Genomic DNA, 18,669 nt, shown 5'->3' with positions numbered 1-18,669 from the left:
TCTGGACTGGAAGGGGGGGGAAAGTGTCCGGACTGGAAGGGGGGAAAGTGTCCGGACTGGAAGGGGGGGAAAGTGTCCGGACTGGAAGGGGGGGAAAGTGTCCGGACTGGAAGGGGGAAAGTGTCCGGACTGGAAGGGGGGGAAAGTGTCCGGACTGGAAGGGGGGGAAAGTGTCCAGACTGGAAGGGGGTGAAAGTGTCCGGACTGGAAGGGGGGGAAAGTGTCCGGACTGGAAGGGGGGGAAAGTGTCCGGACTGGAAGGGGGGGAAAGTGTCCGGACTGGAAGGGGGTGAAAGTGTCCGGACTGGAAGGGGGGGAAAGTGTCCAGACTGGAAGGGGGTGAAAGTGTCCGGACTGGAAGGAGGGGAAAGTGTCCGGACTGGAAGGGGGTGAAAGTGTCCGGACTGGAAGGGGGGGAAAGTGTCCGGACTGGAAGGGGGGAAAGTGTCCGGACTGGAAGGGGGGGAAAGTGTCCGTACTGGAAGGGGGTGAAAGTGTCCTGACTGGAAGGAGGGGAAAGTGTCCGGACTGGAAGGGGGGGGAAAGTGTCCGGAGTGGAAGAGGGGGGGAAAGTGTCCGCACTGGAAGGGGGTGAAAGTGTCCGGACTGGAAAGGGGTTAAAGTGTCCGGACTGGAAGGGGGGGGAAGTGTCCGGACTGGAAGGGGGGGAAAGTGTCCGGACTGGAAGGGGGTGAAAGTGTCCGGACTGGAAGGGGGTGAAAGTGTCCGGACTGGAAGGGGGGGAAAGTGTCCGGACTGGAAGGGGGTGAAAGTGTCCGGACTGGAAGGGGGGAAAGTGTCCGGACTGGAAGGGGGGGGAAGTGTCCGGACTGGAAGGGGGGGAAAGTGTCCGGACTGGAAAGGGGTTAAAGTGTCCGGACTGGAAGGGGGGGGAAGTGTCCGGACTGGAAGGGGGGGAAAGTGTCCGGACTGGAAGGGGGTGAAAGTGTCCGGACTGGAAGGGGGTGAAAGTGTCCGGACTGGAAGGGGGGGAAAGTTTCCGGACTGGAAGGGGGGGGAAGTGTCCGGACTGGAAGGGGGGGAAAGTGTCCGGACTGGAAGGGGGGGGGGAAGTGTCCAGACTGGAAGGGGGGGAAAGTGTCCGGACTGGAAGGGGGGGAAAGTGTCCGGACTGGAAGTGGTTAAAGGCTCAGGAACCATCTCTTCCAACATCAGTCCTTCTGGGAAACATCGCCAATCGTCCTGCATACAAAAGTCATGGAGAAGGTCCAGAGATTATCCGGAGTGGAGTATATGGTCACTACTGGAGTGGGTCACATTGCTGGGTCTGTACTATACTTAAGCGCTCTTGCAAACGGGTGGGTGGTAAAAACAAGCAACTGAGTTGCCCACCCGATTTTTTAAAATACAGCCTGGCAGGGCAGTACACATGCCTCGGTTGCAGTGTTTCGCTTTCACGAGTGCAGCATTTTAGACTGGGTTCTGAGGCGAGGACTGGCAGCGGTCGGACGCTGAAGGAGGGTGTACATTATGGGGGGCCCCCTGTGCACGGTGTGAGGGGTTCCTAGGCGAGGACTGGCAGCAGACGGTGAAGGAGGGTGTACATTATGGGGGGCCCCCTATGCACGGTGTGAGGGGTTCTGAGGCGAGGACTGGCAGCGGTCGCACACTGAAGGAGGGTGTACATTATGGGGGGCCCCCTATGCACGGTGTGGGGGGTTCTGAGGCGAGGACAGGGAGCAGTCAGACACTGAAGGAGGATGTACATTATGGGGGGCCCCCTCTATGCATGGTATGGGGGGGTTCTGAGGTGAGGACTGGCAGCAGACGGTGAAGGAAGGTTTACATTATGGGGGGCCCCTTAAGCACGGTATGGGGGGTTCTGAGACGAGGACTGGCAGCGGTCGGATGGTGAAGGAGGATGTACATTATGGGGGCCCCCTGTGCACGGTGTGGGGGGTTCTGAGGCGAGGACTGGCAGCGGTTGCACACTGAAGGAGGATGTACATTATGGGGGGCCCCCTGTGCACGGCGTGGGGGGTTCTGAGGCGAGGACTGGCAGCAGTCAGATGGTGAAGGAGGATGTACATTATGGGGGCCCCCTGTGCACGGTATGGGGGGTTCTGAGGCGAGGACTGGCAGCGGTCGGACACTGAAGGAGGGTGTACATTATGGGGGCCCCCTGTGCACAGTATGGGGGGTTCTGAGGTGAGGACTGGCAGCGGTCGGACGGTGAAGGAGGGTGTACATTATGGGGGGCCCCCTATGCACGGTGTGGGGGGTTCTGAGGCGAGGACAGGGAGCAGTCAGACACTGAAGGAGGATGTACATTATGGGGGGCCCCCTCTATGCATGGTATGGGGGGGTTCTGAGGTGAGGACTGGCAGCAGACGGTGAAGGAAGGTTTACATTATGGGGGGCCCCTTAAGCACGGTATGGGGGGTTCTGAGACGAGGACTGGCAGCGGTCGGACGGTGAAGAAGGATGTACATTATAGAGGGCCCCCTGTGCACGGTGTGGGGGGTTCTGAGGCGAGGACTGGCAGCGGTTGCACACTGAAGGAGGATGTACATTATGGGGGGCCCCCTGTGCACGGTGTGGGGGGTTCTGAGGCGAGGACTGGCAGCAGTCAGATGGTGAAGGAGGATGTACATTATGGGGGCCCCCTGTGCACGGTATGGGGGGTTCTGAGGCGAGGACTGGCAGCTGTCGGACAGTGAAGGAGGGTGTACATTATGGGGGCCCCCTGTGCACAGTATGGAGGGGTCTGAGGTGAGGACTGGCAGCGGTCGGACGGTGAAGGAGGGTGTACATTATGGGGGGGCCCCTATGCACGGTATGGGGGGTTCTGAGGCGAGGACTGGCAGCGGTCGGACGGTGGAGGATGTACATTATGGGGCCCCCTGTGCACGGTGTGGGGGGTTCTGAGGCGAGGACTGGCAGCGGTTGCAAACTGAAGGAGGATGTACATTATGGGGGGCCCCCTGTGCACAGTATGGGGGTTCTGAGGCGAGGACTGGCTGCGGTCGGATGGTGGAGGATGTACATTATGAGACCCCCTGTGCACGGTATGGGGGGTTCTGAGGCGAGGACTGGCAGCGGTTGGATGGTGGAGGATGTACATTATGGGGCCCCCTGTGCACGGTGTGGGGGGTTCTGAGGCGAGGACTGGCAACGGTCGGACGGTGAAGGAGGATGTACATTATGGGGCCCCCTGTACACGGTATGGGGGGTTCTGAGGCGAGGACTGGCAGCAGTCGGACGGTGAAGGAGGGTGTACATTATGGGGGGCCCCTGTGCACGGTATGGGGGGTTCTGAGGCGAGGACTGGCAGCAGACGGTGAAGGAGGATGTATATTATGGGGGCCCCCTGTGCACGGTATGGGGGGTTCTGAGGCGAGGACTGGCAGCGGTCGGACACTGAAGGATTACATTATGGGGGGCCCCCTGTGCACGGTGTGGGGGGTTCTGAGGCGAGGACTGGCAGCGGTCGGACACTGAAGGAGGGTGTACATTATGGGGGCCCCCTGTGCACGGTATGGGGGGTTCTGAGGCGAGGACTGGCAGCGGTCGGACACTGAAGGATTACATTATGGGGGGCCCTCTGTGCACGGTGTGGGGGGTTCTGAGGCGAGGACTGGCAGCAGACGGTGAAGGATGTATATTATGGGGGCCCCCTGTGCACGGTATGGGGGGTTCTGAGGCGAGGACTGGCAGCGGTCGGACACTGAAGGATTACATTATGGGGGGCCCCCTGTGCACGGTGTGGGGGGTTCTGAGGCGAGGACTGGCAGCAGATGGTGAAGGAGGATGTATATTATGGGGGCCCCCTGTGCACGGTATGGGGGGTTCTGAGGCGAGGACTGGCAGCGGTCGGACACTGAAGGAGGGTGTACATTATGGGGGGCCCCCTATGCACGGTGTGGGGGGTTCTGAGGCGAGGACTGGCAGCGGTCGGACGGTGAAGGAGGGTATACATTATGGGGGGGCCCCCTGTGCACGGTGTGGGGGGTTCTGAGGCGAGGACTGGCAGCGGTCAGACGGTGAAGGATGTACATTATGGGGGCCCCCGTGCACGGTGTGGGGGGCTCTGAGACGAGGACTGGCAGCGGTCGGACGGTGAAGGATGTACATTATGGGGGCCCCCTGTGCACGGTGTGGGGGGTTCTGAGGCAAGAACTGGCAGCGATCGACGGTGAAGGAGGATGTACATTATGGGGGCCCCCTGTGCACGGTGTGGGGGTTCTGAGACGAGGACTGGCAGCGGTCGGACGGTGAAGGAGGGTATACCATTATGGGGGGCCCCCTGTGCACGGTGTGGGGGGTTCTGAGACGAGGACTGGCAGCGGTCAGACGGTGAAGGAGGATGTATAATATGGGGGCCCCCTGTGCACGGTATGGGGGGTTCTGAGGCGAGGACTGGCAGCGGTCAGACGGTGAAGGATGTACATTATGGGGGCCCCCTGTGCACGGTGTGGGGGGTTCTGAGACGAGGACTGGCAGCGGTCGGACGGTGAAGAAGGATGTACATTATGGGGGGCCCCCTGTGCACGGTGTGGGGGGTTCTGAGACGAGGACTGGCAGCGGTCGGACGGTGAAGAAGGATGTACATTATGGGGGGCCCCCTGTGCACGGTGTGGGGGGTTCTGAGACGAGGACTGGCAGCGGTCAGACGGTGAAGGAAAACGTACACCTGACAGGATTCGATGAGTAAAGCGGGAAGAGGCGGGGATTGGAGTTGCAGGGTGTGTGTCTGTCGAGAGGGGCGGAGTCCGTGGAAGGCGGGCTGTGCGCAGGCGGCGGGAGGAGGGCCGCGGGGAAGATGGCGGCGCTGTGACTGACATTCTGGGCCAGGCCCGGCTAGAGAGGGCGGGGACACCGGGCGGTGAGCGGCGGCCGGGATTCTCAGGCAAGGCCGGGGCTGCTCCTCTGGTTGCCGTCCAGGCCGCAGTAGAGTCGGGAGAGGCCGGGGGATTTGGGGCCTGCGCGGCCTGCTGTGGAGCCTCCCCCCCTTACCGGAGTGCGGAGACTGGGCCGGCCCGCGGCCTCCAAGAGAGCCCGGGGATCGGGCCTGCACGGGGCGCCCAGGATGACGGACACCCGGCGGCGGGTGAAGGTGTACACCCTGAACGAGGACCGGCAGTGGGATGACCGGGGCACCGGACATGTCTCCTCCGGATATGTGGACCGTCTGAAGGGCATGTCTCTGCTAGTGAGGGCCGAGAGCGACGGTGAGTGACCGGAGGAGGAGGAGCAATACCGGGACCCCACCGAGGGGGCGCTACAGGGGGACTGACAACTGACAGGATCACTGGAGAGAGTAGGGATCGTTCCTAGAAAGAGAAGAGGGGGATCATTCCAAGAGAGGGATCACCCCGAGAGAGTAGGGATCATTCCAAGGTAGGGATCACCCCGAGAGAGTAAGGATCATTCCAAGGTAGGGATCACCCTGAGAGAATAGGGATCATTCCAAGGTAGGGATCACCCCGAGAGAGTAGGGATCATTCCAAGGTAGGGATCACCCCGAGAGAGTAGGGATCATTCCAAGGTAGGGATCACCCCGAGAGAGTAAGGATCATTCCAAGGTAGGGATCATTCCAAGAGAGGGATCACCCCGAGAGAGTAGGGATCATTCCAAGGTAGGGATCACCCCGAGAGAATAGGGATCATTCCAAGGTAGGGATCACCCCGAGAGAATAGGGATCATTCCAAGGTAGGGATCACCCCGAGAGAATAGGGATCATTTCAAGGTAGGGATCATTCCAAGAGAGGGATCACCCCGAGAGAGTAGGGATCATTCCAAGAGAGGGATCACCCCGAGAGAGTAGGGATCATTCCAAGAGAGGGATCACCCCGAGAGAGTAGGGATCATTCCAAGGTAGGGATCATTCCAAGAGAGGGATCACCCCGAGAGAGTAGGGATCATTCCAAGAGAGGGATCACCCCGAGAGAGTAGGGATCATTCCAAGAGAGGGATCACCCCGAGAGAGTAGGGATCATTCCAAGAGAGGGATCACCCCGAGAGAGTAGGGATCATTCCAAGAGAGGGATCACCCCGAGAGGGTAGGGATCATTCCAAGAGAGGGATCACCCCGAGAGAGTAGGGATCATTCCAAGAGAGGGAAGAGGGATCACCCTGAGAGAGAGCAGAGAAGGGGAACACCCCGAGAGATAGCAGACAGGGGTTACCCTGAGAAAGTAGGGATCACTTTAAAAGAGAGGGCAAAGAAGGATCTCCCCAAGAGAGCAGGGATTGGCCCTAGAGAGAGCAGAGGGATATCACCCTGAGAAAGCAGAGAGGGTATACTCTGAAAGTAGGGATCACAGAGCAGAAATGGATCGCCCCAAAAGAGAGCAGAGAGCGATAACCCTGGGGGAGTAGGGATCACCCTGAGAGAGAGCAGAGAGATCCCCCAGCCCTGCTTCACACCAGTGCAGCTTTTCATTCAGCTTGCGAGTTCTGAGTAGCATCCCAAACCTTTCAGTGGCCCCATTCTAATCGCTCCGACTATGTTTGTGCGGCTCGCATTGACACCTATTGGTGCTGCACTGAGTGGCAGCAAGTCGCAGTGAAGTCGCACAGCATGGTCGGACCCCAAAGTCGCACTGATGTGAACCCTCCAAGGTCAGCCGGAGTTCGCCCCGGGTGAGTGCAGAGAGATGAGCAATTATTACCCACTTCCCCCCCCCCCCCCCCATAGGATCTACCCCCCCCCCCCCCCTTTTCTGACCAGGCCATTTTTTTGCATTTTGGCGCAGCTGACAATTTTGCGGTCATGCAAATGAAATTTCTGTCCTTTTTTTTCCCCCACAAATAGAGCTTTCTTTCGGTGGTATTTGATCCCTTGTGCGGTTTTAATTTTTTTTGCACTATAAACAAAAAAACAGACAATTATGAGAAAAAAAAACAAAGTTTTGGACTTTTTGTTATTAAACATGTCCAGTAAAAAAAGTTTTAAAAAATCAAATTTCGTCATTTAGGCCAATATGTGTTCTGCTCCGTGTCTTTGCTAAAAAAAAAAACCCAATATGTGTAAATTAATTGTTTTATGTGAAAGTTGTAGAGTCTACAAATGGCGGTATAGATATTACATTACATTGAGTTTATATAGTGCCAAAGGGTTTGCTCAGCGCTGTACAATAGAGGGGGGGACAATACATGAAACATTACAGCAACTACAAACAGCACACGAGGGGTAAGAGGGCCCTACTCTTTCGAGCTTACAATCTAGGAGGGAGGGGGTAGTGGTACAGGAGGAAGTGGCTGTGGGGGATGGAGTGGTAGGAGGAGGGAAGGGCAGCGGCTGTTAGGTGAGGGTGGGGTAGGCTTCCCTGAAGAGGTGGGTTTTCAGGGAGCGCCTGAAGGTGAGGAGGGAAGGTGACAGTCTGATGGATTGGGGTAGTGAGTTCCAGAGGATGGGGGAGGACCTGGAGAAGTCTTGCAGACGTGCGTGTGAGGAGGAGACCAGGGAGCAAGATAGAAGGAGGTCCTGTGAAGAGCGAAGGGTACGGGTAGGGTGGTACTTGGGAATCAGGTCGGTGAGGTAGTTAGGGGCAGTGTTGTGAATGGCTTTGTAGGTCAGAGTGAGTAGTTTGAATTTGATGCGTTGGGCGATAGGGAGCCAGTGGAGGGAGAGGCAGAGGGGGGTGGCAGAGGTGGAGCGGCTGGTGAGGTGGATGAGTCTGGCAGCTGAGTTCAGGATGGTCTGAAGCGGGGAGAGTTTGCACTGGGGTAGGCCGATGAGGAGGGAGTTGCAGTAGTCAAGGCGTGAGATAATCAGGGAGTGCACAAGTAGTTTAGTGGTGTCTGGGGTAAGGAAGGAGCGTATTTTGGCGATGTTCCGGAGGTGGAGCCTGCATGTGTTTGTCAGTGATTTGACATGAGGTTGGAAGGAGAGGTTAGAGTCCAGAATGACCCCAAGGACTTTGGCTTGCGGGGCGGGATTGATGGTGGTGATGTTAGTAGTGATGGATAGGATGGGGGGGGGGGCGCGGGCAGGAGGGAAGACGAGAAGCTCAGTTTTGGGATACTGGGATTTTTTTTTTATATTTACTAGTAATGGCGGCGATCAGCGACTTATAGTGGGACTGCGATGGGCATTCAGACACGGGGGGGAGGGGGGGGGGGGACACTGACTTGGTGTCACTTACATCCCAATAACACCAATACAGTGATCAGTACTAATGGCACTGGGCAGGAAATGGTTAACATGTGGGGAGATCAAAGGGTTAACTGTGTGCTGTTTTACTATGAGGCTGTGTGTGCGTGCTTTCAACTGTAAGCACGCTGCTTTGTATGGCTCTGCTATGCAGAGCCATACAAAGCAGTGTGCAGAAGCTGATTGGGGAGAGATCTGTGTTGTTTACATATTCAGTTCTCTTCCCCCGTTGGTAATACTCAGTGATCACTGGGTGCTGGCGAGTAGTCGCCAGCCGGGACCCGGTGATTGACAGTGGAGGCCACGAATGGTGGCGCGGGTAGGACACGCGCCCCCTGCCATATATAGTGTGTGTATGTATGTGTGATTTTGCACACCCCTACCACCCTGTAGCAGTATTTCTGCTATAGGGCGAGGGTTCAGTACTTAACTAGTAGCCGACCGCAGATAGCCGAATGACGGCTGCACTGCGGCCGGCCAGTTCTGGGTGGACGTCATATGACGTCCTCCCAGAACGCGCTCTCCTGGGGCGCGCACCCGGCGATCTCCGTGATCGCTGTGTCCTACGGACACAGTTGATCACGTGATGTGGTAAAAGGCCAATCACAGCGGCCTTTTACCACGTGATCAGCGGTGTCCAATGACACGCTGATCAGAGGGAAATGCAAGTGCCGGTTCTCGGCTGCACTTTCCTCACGCTGTCAGATCGTGAGGAAAGTACTGCCGAGAACCGGCAGTTGTCAGAGCGGGGATCGGCACCGATCATCAGGGCACTGATGATCAGTGCCCTGATGATCGGTGCCCAGCTGTGCCGCCCGCAAGTTCCGCCCACCTGTGCTCAGCAGTGCGCCCACCAGTGCCCGCCCACCAGTGCCGCCAGTCAGTACCCAGGGGTTGTGCCAGTCAGTGCCACGAGTCAGTGCCCAGCAGTGATGCCAGTCAGTGCCGTCTATCAGTACCCATCATCAGTGTCACCTATCAGTGCCGCATATTAGTGCCGCCTATCCGTGACACCTCATTAGTGCTGCCTATCAGTGCCCTTTAGTGCTGCCTCATCAACGCACATCAGTGAAGGAGAAAAAATACCTGTTTGAAAATTTTTATAATAGAAACAAAGAAACTTTTTTTTTTTTTTTCAAATTTTGATCAAAAAATGATCAAAATTTCATATGGGTACAATGTTGCATGACCGCGCAATTGTCAATCAAAGTGCGGCAGCGCTGAAAGCTGAAAATTGGCCTGGTAAAGAAGGGGGTCTAAGTGCCTGGTAGGCGAGGGGTTAACAAAACAAAATAGAGTGAAAAGAAGTAACTTGTATACTTTAATACATGTAATCGTAGTATGAAGATATTACATTTTTTAACTTTCATATTCATTTACACTCTTCAATATGACCACTGACAGGTAAAGTGAATATTCAAAATTACGTGTATAAGTGTGTGTGTATAGATATATATATATATGTGTGTGTGTATAGATATATATATATGTGTGTGTGTGTATAGATATATATATGTGTGTGTGTGTGTATATATATATATATATGTGTGTGTGTGTGTATAGATATATATATGTGTGTGTGTGTGTATATATATATATGTGTGTGTGTGTGTATATATATATATGTGTGTGTGTGTGTATAGATATATATATGTGTGTGTGTGTGTATATATATATATATATGTGTGTGTGTGTGTATAGATATATATATATATATGTGTGTGTGTGTGTATGTATAGATATATATATATATGTGTGTGTGTATAGATATATATATATGTGTGTGTGTGTGTATGTATAGATATATATATATATGTGTGTGTGTATGTATAGATATATATATATGTGTGTGTATGTATAGATATATATATATATGTGTGTATATGATTTTGCGCGTTAATATTAATAATACAATGTTTCTATTCCTCCAGCTGTCGGAGAAAGTTTCCTATTATTATTATTGTTGTGTGTATCATTGCCGCAGGCAGGCAGTCCTGAGCAGCTCCACATGGAGTCTGCATGTAATGTGTATACTGTCAGGGAGTGTAACATAATAAATATACATTTAGTATAATTGTGCGCAGTGCTGGGTGTCGGGGATTGCTCCGAGGATCCATGAAACCTAAATCCTGTATACTTGTCATCACACAGCTCTGTACATCACTTCTGGTCAGAGATAGCACAGAGCAGAGCTGCTGCAGGGGGGTTGGACTTGCACCGGCGGACTTGTCAGGTTCCTCTGACCTTCTAGCGGGTTTTATCTTTCCATAAACTTCTGTAGGAATCTAAAAACCCATATGAAGTGAACCACAGTTTGTGAACACAGATACGTACTCCATGAAGTTGAACTCACAGCGATGATTGGTCTGAATAAAGAACACGTTTGATAGTTTGTTTGAGCCAGCTTGTTATATAGGCATTACAGTGTTACTAAACCCCGGACCCCGCATTCACTATATGAGCTCTCCCCGGACCCCGCATTCACTATATGAGCTCTCCCCGGACCCCGCATTCACTATATCCGCTGTCCCCGGACCCTGCATGCACTATATCCGCTGTCCCCGGACCCCACATGCACTATATCCGCTGTCCCCGGACCCCGCATGCACTATTTCCGCTGTCCCCGGACCCCGCATGCACTATATCCGCTGTCCCCGGACCCCGCATGCACTATATCCGCTGTCCCCGGACCCCGCATTCACTATATCCGCTCTCCCCGGACCCCGCATTCACTATATCCGCTCTCCCCGGACCCAGCATTCACTATATCCGCTCTCCCACAGTACACAGAACATGGAAATGCAATCATTTTAGTAAATATAAACTGCTAAATGCCTTTTCTCATCAGCAGTATATAGCAGTAGTCTTGTGACTTCTATCAGTGTCCAACAGAGCACTGGTTAAAGCTTGTAGGAGGAGTTTTAATTTTTCTCTGAGGATGCAGAACCCCTAACTTCTGTCTGGACAGTGCTGATTGGCCCTGTGCTGATCACATGCACTCTCCCAAAAAAAAAAAACAACTCTAGCAATACACACCAAACCAAGCATGTGCAGTGTCTGCACATGATATGTCTTAGGAGACAAGAGGGGGACACTGAAAGAAGGGGTGGATCAGAGAAGCCAGGATCAAACAGCCTTTTTACACAGTGCAGAGGATTAACCCCTTAGGTTCCACAGTGAGTATAACAAGCATGCTTTACTGCATCTACAGACTGATTGTACTGTTGTGGGTTTAGTAACACATTAAGCAAGGCATTGGGGTTTACATCAGACATTTAGTCTGGCCATACACTATACAATTTTCTGCCCAATTTCCTTTAGATTTTCCTTCAACTATGTAGTACAAGGGCCCGCCTAATTGGATACAATTGAAAGTGTTGTTAGGATTGACCTATTATATGGGTTTTGGTAAATCTAAACCAAAAATCTCAAGAAGATTGTATAATGTATGGCCAGCCTCACTTTCAAAGGAACTTTTTATCTATGCGCATCACATATCCCAGGAGGCATTGGCTTCCATACCGCGCATGGAAAATGGCAGAACTGGCGCACATCATCAGGGGTACAGTTGCAAAAACCTGGAAGAGACAGCCGCCTCCCCCCAATTCTGAGAGGAAGAAAGATGGTGGCGTGGGACCTGGTTGTGCGGTGGACTACCAGAGGACAATGCTGGATCCACAAGGCGTGGAAGTATGTTAAAGCTGATCTCCAACTTTAGTTTCAGTTTAACCTCTTCACGCCGGCCGACCGCAAATGTGCGGCCTCCCTGCGTCTGGGCCTAGACGTTCTATTAGCCACTTGAGCTCCTGAGAATTTACCCCCCTTAATGACCACGCCTCTTTTTGCTACTCGGCGCTGCACTGATTCAACTGAAAATTGCGCGGTCATGCAATGCTGCACCCAAACGAAATTTACGTCCTTTTTTTTCACACAAATAGAGCTTTCTTTCGGTGTAATTTGATCACCTGTGCGCTTTTTATTTTTCACGCTATAAACAAAAAAAGGCCAAAAAGTTTAAAGAAAAACAATATTTTTTACTTTCAGCTATAAAAAATATATAGTAAACTCAAAGTTGGTTATAAATTTAGGCCAAAATGTATTCTGCTCCATGTTTTTGGTAAAAAAAATCCCAATAAGTGTATATTGATTGCTTTGTGTGAACGTTATAGCGTCTACAAACTATGGTATAGATACTGCAATTTACGCCATTTTCCTGCTATACAGCGCTGCGCTAGTTTAACGGACAATTGCGCGGTCATGCAATACGGTACATAAAGGAAATTTACATCCTTTTTGTCCCCACAAATTGGGCTTTCTTTTGGTGGTATTTGATTGCCTGTGCGGTTTTTATTTTTTGCGCTATAAAAAAAAAAAGGCTGACCATTTTGAGGAAAAAAAAACTATATTTTGGACTTTTTGCTATAAAACATGTCCAGAAAAAAAAAATGCAAAAATCAAATTTAGTCATAAATTTCTGCCAAAATGCATTCTGCGACGTCTTTGCTAAAAAAAAAACCCAAAACGTGTAAATTAATTGGTTTACGTAAAAGCGTTTACAAATGGCGGGAAAGATACTGGGATTTTTAGGGTTTTCTTTATACAAATAATGGCGGCGATCAGCGAATTATGGCGGCGATCAGTGACTTATGGCGGGACTGCGGCGGACATTCTGACATTGGGGGGTACTGACTTGGGGTCACTGACATCCCCAAAAACACTAATACAGTGATCAGTGCAAAAAAAAAAACACTGACACTGTACTAATGGCACTGGGGAGGAAGGGGTTAACTTTATTTTGCAGGGAAGGGTTATCTGAGTGAGGGGAGTGTTTTACTAGGGGGCGGGGCGGGGGTGTGTACTGGGCGGGACAAGGCTGATCAAGAAAGAGAAACTGTTCTTTCTGGATCAGCTCATCCTCGAGCTGACAGGGAAGTGACAGACAGCACAGCTACTGCAGCTGTGTTCTCTGTCACTGTCTGCCGCCGATCGCCGGGAGATAGCCGCTAAGGAGCGGCTGTGACCCGGCGACTGACATCTGCGGCGGTGATCGGCGGGACAGATAGGGTGGTGGCGCGCCTCGTGCGCGCCCCCTGTTTGTTTACAAAACACGTTTTAAAACGTGGTTTTGCCTGCGAGTGCCGCCCTGCCGCCGTATATGTACAGTGGCTGGGCGGCATGCGGTTAAAAAATGACATATGTGCCGAGAGCGTGCGCCCTGCGCTCTCCCAGCACACATGTCCGGTACTCACGGAAAGGTCCCAATCTCCTCTTTCGATCAGGACCTTTCCCAATCATGTGACGGCGGTCACATGACCCTAAACCCCACCTTGCCTCCCGGCTTCTGAAACTCTTTAAGGGCCAGGAGGCGCCGGCGTGAAGGGGTTAAATAGTGTGTTCGGGCCAAGCTGACCCAAGCAAGCTATTTTTCTGACCAACCTGTGTGACCTCTGGATGTGCTGTATGTAGCTGAGGTCATATACAGTATACAGCGCTGTATTCGGGAGCGAGACGAGGCCATCCTGCCTCACACCCGGAGCAAAATCGTTTGGTCTGGACAGCCCTCAGCCATTCATAGGCAGCTTTGTGTTTTGTCCATACAAAGCTTCCTCTGAGTCGGACATTGTGACATAATCGGCCTCTCTGAAATCGGTTCTCTTTGCCACCTTGGCCCAAACAAACTATTTCAAATGAGACTAGAGCTGGAGATCCGCTTCAGGCTTCTTTCACACTAGTGCGATTCCAAAGTCACACAATTTCCAATGCGACTTTTTACACTCTGTGGCATTCGAGTCGACAAAGTCATATCAAAGTAGTGCAGGAACCGTTTGTTGTTTGTTTTTTTGTTTTTAACCGCCTCCCACCCACCATATAAGGAAATGACGGGCGCAAGGCTGTTCTCTCCTTCTGGGAGGACGTCATGACGCCCTCCCACTCTAACCGCATGCGTGAGGCTCCGGGGGCGCATAGCGTGGCGATTGGTGGTGCGCTGTGTCCCTCGGACACCGTGGATCAACGGAAAAAGTTGAAGATGTCGGCTCGGTCATGTGATCAGCTGTCTCCAATCACAGCTGATTGCATGTCAATAAGGAATTGCCAGTTATCGGCATTTCTCTCCTCACGAGCCGTCACGCTGACAGAGGAGAGGAGAGCCAGTAATCGGCATTCTTCAGAGGGGACATGTACACTGATCATCAGGGCACTGATGATCAGTGTAGCCCCAGCAGTGCCACCTGTCAGTGTCCATCAATGCCACCTGCCAGTGCCCATTAGTGCCACATCAATGCCACATATCAGTGCCTACCAGTGCCACATAGTGCCCATCTGAGCTGCCTTTCAGTGCCACCTATCAGTGCTGCCTATCAGTGCCAGTCAGTGCACCTATCAGTGCTGCCTCAGTGCCGCCTATCAGTGCCATATGAGTGCTGTCCCCATCAGTAATGCCTACCAGTGACTCCTCATCAGTGCCATCTACCAGTGCCACCTGTCAGTGCCCATCACTGCAGCCTCATTAGCGCACATCAGTGAAGGAGAATAATCACTTATTTACAAAATTGTATAACTAAAACTTTTTTCAAAATTTTCAGTTATTTTTGGTTTGTTTAGCAAAAAAATAAAAACCCCGAGGTGATTAAATGCCACCAAAAGAAAGCTCTATCTGTCACAAAAAAAAAAGATAAAAATGTCATATGAGTACAGTGTTGCATGACCGCGCAATTGTCATTCAAAGTGTAAGAGCTCTGAAAGTTGAAAATTGGCCTGGACTGGAAGGGGGTAGAAGTGCCCTGGTAGGGAAGGGGTTAAAGACGCTGCAACTTTCCTTGCATAGATTGCAACGGGTGCCATTGACATAAACTGGTTTGACTCGTCATGCGGCTTTGTGTTGCAAGTCTCACTGGTGTGAAGGAGGCCTAAATTCAAGCTAACTGTATGAAAAAGGTAAGTGGGGGGATTTAAGGCTCTATGCACACCAGCTCAAAAACCGCTGGATAAAAACTGCTGGTGATTGTTTTTTTGTTTTTGTTTTTTTAGTAGTGTCTGGGAGAATCCGCATTTTATTAGCATTTTTATGATGGTACATGTAGAAAATAGAAAAGCTAGAAAATAGCTGTTAGGAACGTTTTAGGTTTTAGCAGCGTTTAGCATTTTTTTTTTTCTGCTGAAAAAATGCTCCATAATACTTTACAAAAACAAACGTTATTCTGCTCCTAGACGCCGAACCTGGAAAAGGAGCATCAGCGTTCTGACAGACAAAAACCGCTCGGCGCGTGTAAACGCAAAGCGTGTTCAGCACATTCATTTTAATGGCCAAAATAAATTATTATTCTGGACAGCGGAATTAACAGGCAAGTGATTGATGCCTGTAAACGCGCCTAAACGTTTGTAAAAGCGTTAGACACTTTGCCAAGCGTCGGCGGTTTTTTTTTTTTATTCCAAAATGCTGCTGTCAAGAGGAGGAGCATTTTTAAAACATCCGTGTGCATGCGGCCATGTAAACCTTAAAGCAGAGTTTCACCCATTTTTTCAAGTTCATAGTTTCTGAATTCCCACCTGATGTATAGAAATCTATCTATCATCTATCTATCATCTATCTATCTATCTATTATCTATCTATCTATTATATATCTATTATCTATCTATTATCTATCATCTATCTATTATCTATCTATCTATTATCTATCTATTATCTATCATCTATCTATTATCTATCTATCTATCTATCTATCTATCTATCTATTATCTATCTATCATCTATCTATCATCTATCTATCATCTATCTATCTATTATCTATCTATCTATTTATCTATCTATCTATCATCTATCTATCTATCTATCTATTATCTATCTATTATCTATCTATCTATCTATCTATCATCTATCTATCTATTATCTATCATCTATCTATCATCTATCTATCTATTATCTATCTATTATCTATCTATCTATCTATCTATCATCTATCATCTATCTATCTATCTATCATCTATCTATCATCTATCTATCATCTATCTATCTATCATCTATCTATCTATCTATCTATCATCTATCTATCTATCATCTATCTATCTATCTATCTATCTATCATCTATCTATCATCTATCTATCATCTATCTATCATCTATCTATCTATCATCTATCTATCTATCTATCATCTATCTATCTATCTATCTATCTATCTATTATCTATCTATCTATCTATCTATCTATCTATCTATCTATCTATCTATCTATCTATCATCTAATTATTATCTATCTATCTATCTATCTATCTATCTATCTATCTATCTATCTATCTATCTATCTATCTATTATCTATCTATTATCTATCTATTATCTATCTATTATCTATCTATTATCTATCTATCATCTATTATCTATCTATCTATCTATCTATCTATTATCTATCTATCTATCTATCTATCTATCTATCTATCTATCTATTATCTATCTATCTATTATCTATCTATCTATTATCTATCTATTATCTATCTATCTATCTATCTATCTATCTATCTATCTATTATCTATCTATTATCTATCTATCTATCTATCTATCTATCTATCTATCTATCTATCTATCTATTATCTATCTATCTATTATCTATTATCTATCTATCTATCTATTATCTATCTATTATCTATCTATCTATCTATCTATCTATTATCTATCTATCTATCATCTATTATCTATCTATCTATCATCTATTATCTATCTATCTATCTATTATCTATCTATCTATTATCTATTATCTATCTATCTATCTATTATCTATCTATTATCTATCTATCTATCTATCTATCTATCTATTATCTATCTATTATCTATCTATCTATCTATTATCTATCTATCTATCTATCTATCTATCTATTATCTATCTATTATCTATTATCTATCTATCTATTATCTATCTATCTATTATCTATCTATTATCTATCTATCTATCTATCTATCTATCTATCTATCTATCTATCTATCTATCTATCTATCATCTATTATCTATCTATCTATCTATCTATCTATCTATCTATCTATCTATCTATCTATTATCTATCTATCTTATCTATCTATCTATCTATCTATCATCTATTATCTATCTATCTATTATCTATCTATCTATTATCTATCTATCTATTATCTATCTATCTATTATCTATCTATTATCTATCTATCTATCTATCTATCTATCTATCTATCTATCATCTATTATCTATCTATCTATCTATCTATCTATCTATCTATCTATCTATCTATTATCTATCTATCTTATCTATCTATCTAGCTATCATCTATCTATCATCCATCTATCATCCATCTATCTATCTATCCATCCATCCACACATGCATACCCCGGTTAATGTAATTTTCAGTTTATGAATGAAAATCCATTGAACATAATGGCTCAGTTTACGAACTTTTTTTGCAATACGAACGGATTAATTGGTTTTCTGTGCATTTACGATTTTTTTTTTTAATCATGTCCCTGTCCAGTATTTATGCCTTTAAAGTGCACTTTATAAAGAGTTTTGACCAGATTAGACTTTTTTTTTTCTTTTTCACTCTTTTCTGACCTCCGGAACGGATTAATTGGTTTTCAATGCATTCCTATTGGAAACCGCGTTTTGGCTTACGAATTTTTCGCAATCTGAAAAGTCCCACGGAACTAATTAAATTCGTAAACCGAGGTACGCCTGTATGTGTGTGTGTGTGTGTGTGTGTATATATATATATAAAAAATCTCCAGGTGGCATTTCTTGTCTCCACCACCTATGACGTCATTGGGCGATTCCCATGTAGCAGTATAAATGGACACAAGGGCGGACTGACATCTCATGTGGCCCCCGAGCAATAGGGGATCATGGGGCCCCTGTGTCCTTGCCCAAACTTAAAAAAGGGCATCTCATGGGGCCCCCTACTGACCCCAGGCCCTCTGGCAGTGCCCGAGTTTCCAAATGTTTCAGTCCACCCCTGCGATGGACAATTACATGTGGGCACTGTGTACACTGCTAGCGTTTACATTGTGTTCACACTGCCCAGTTGTACAAAACAAAAGTTTTTTTTTTTTTATTAAAATTGTTTTTTTATTGTGGGGCTTGCTGGTTTCCCCAACCACACTTGATTTCAGGTTGGAATGTGATTGACCGGTTGCCATAACAATGGGTGGGGTACGTCCCCTGCCGCTGTGGCAGTCTGTAGTGAACAAACTGCACTGTGCTGTGTCATTACTGCGCAGGCGTATGGTCGGGAGGTGCATCCTGGGTAGCCAGCAGCACCAAATCCCTGAAATAGAGACAAGCGGGCTTCAGATGCCCACATCCTAGATGGCCCCCCTGCCAAAAAGTAACAGGCATTAATACAGTTCTAACAGTGTTCTAATGTAAATATACAATATAATAATCGCCTTTTTTAAAAACATTTTTTATTGATTATGGGGACTGGAGCTCTGTTTTAAGGGGTCATAGTGAACTGGACAGGCTTGGCATGCTGTTGTCATTATCTGGAAACCGGTCCAGTGCATGTAGATAGGAGGTGGCTGAAAGAGACTGGAGGAG

At 48.6% G+C, this 18,669-nt stretch overlaps 1 protein-coding gene across 2 annotated transcripts in view; it reads left to right on the top strand.

Annotated features, from left to right (window-relative positions):
- The first annotated feature begins 4,739 nt into the window (after window positions 1-4,739).
- The window catches only part of PPP4R3A (protein phosphatase 4 regulatory subunit 3A), a 100,194-nt gene continuing 86,264 nt past the window's right edge, over window positions 4,740-18,669 (top strand). The window contains exon 1 of one of the 2 annotated variants that reach the window (XM_089663827.1): window positions 4,740-5,192. In XM_089663827.1, coding sequence (XP_089519953.1) covers window positions 5,051-5,192 — 142 coding nt within the window. In that variant the 5' untranslated portion in view covers window positions 4,740-5,050. The remainder of the gene's footprint in view (window positions 5,193-18,669) is intronic. The other variant, XM_089663826.1, reaches the window with a different exon arrangement.

This window comes from Staurois parvus, unplaced genomic scaffold (genome assembly GCF_062004578.1).
Source record: "Staurois parvus isolate SC_StPar_1 unplaced genomic scaffold, SC_StPar_1.0 ptg001780l, whole genome shotgun sequence".
In the NCBI taxonomy this organism is placed as follows: domain Eukaryota; kingdom Metazoa; phylum Chordata; class Amphibia; order Anura; family Ranidae; genus Staurois; species Staurois parvus.
The sequence above is the reverse complement of the archived record's forward strand: the minus strand, read 5'-3'. Positions and strand labels throughout refer to the sequence as shown.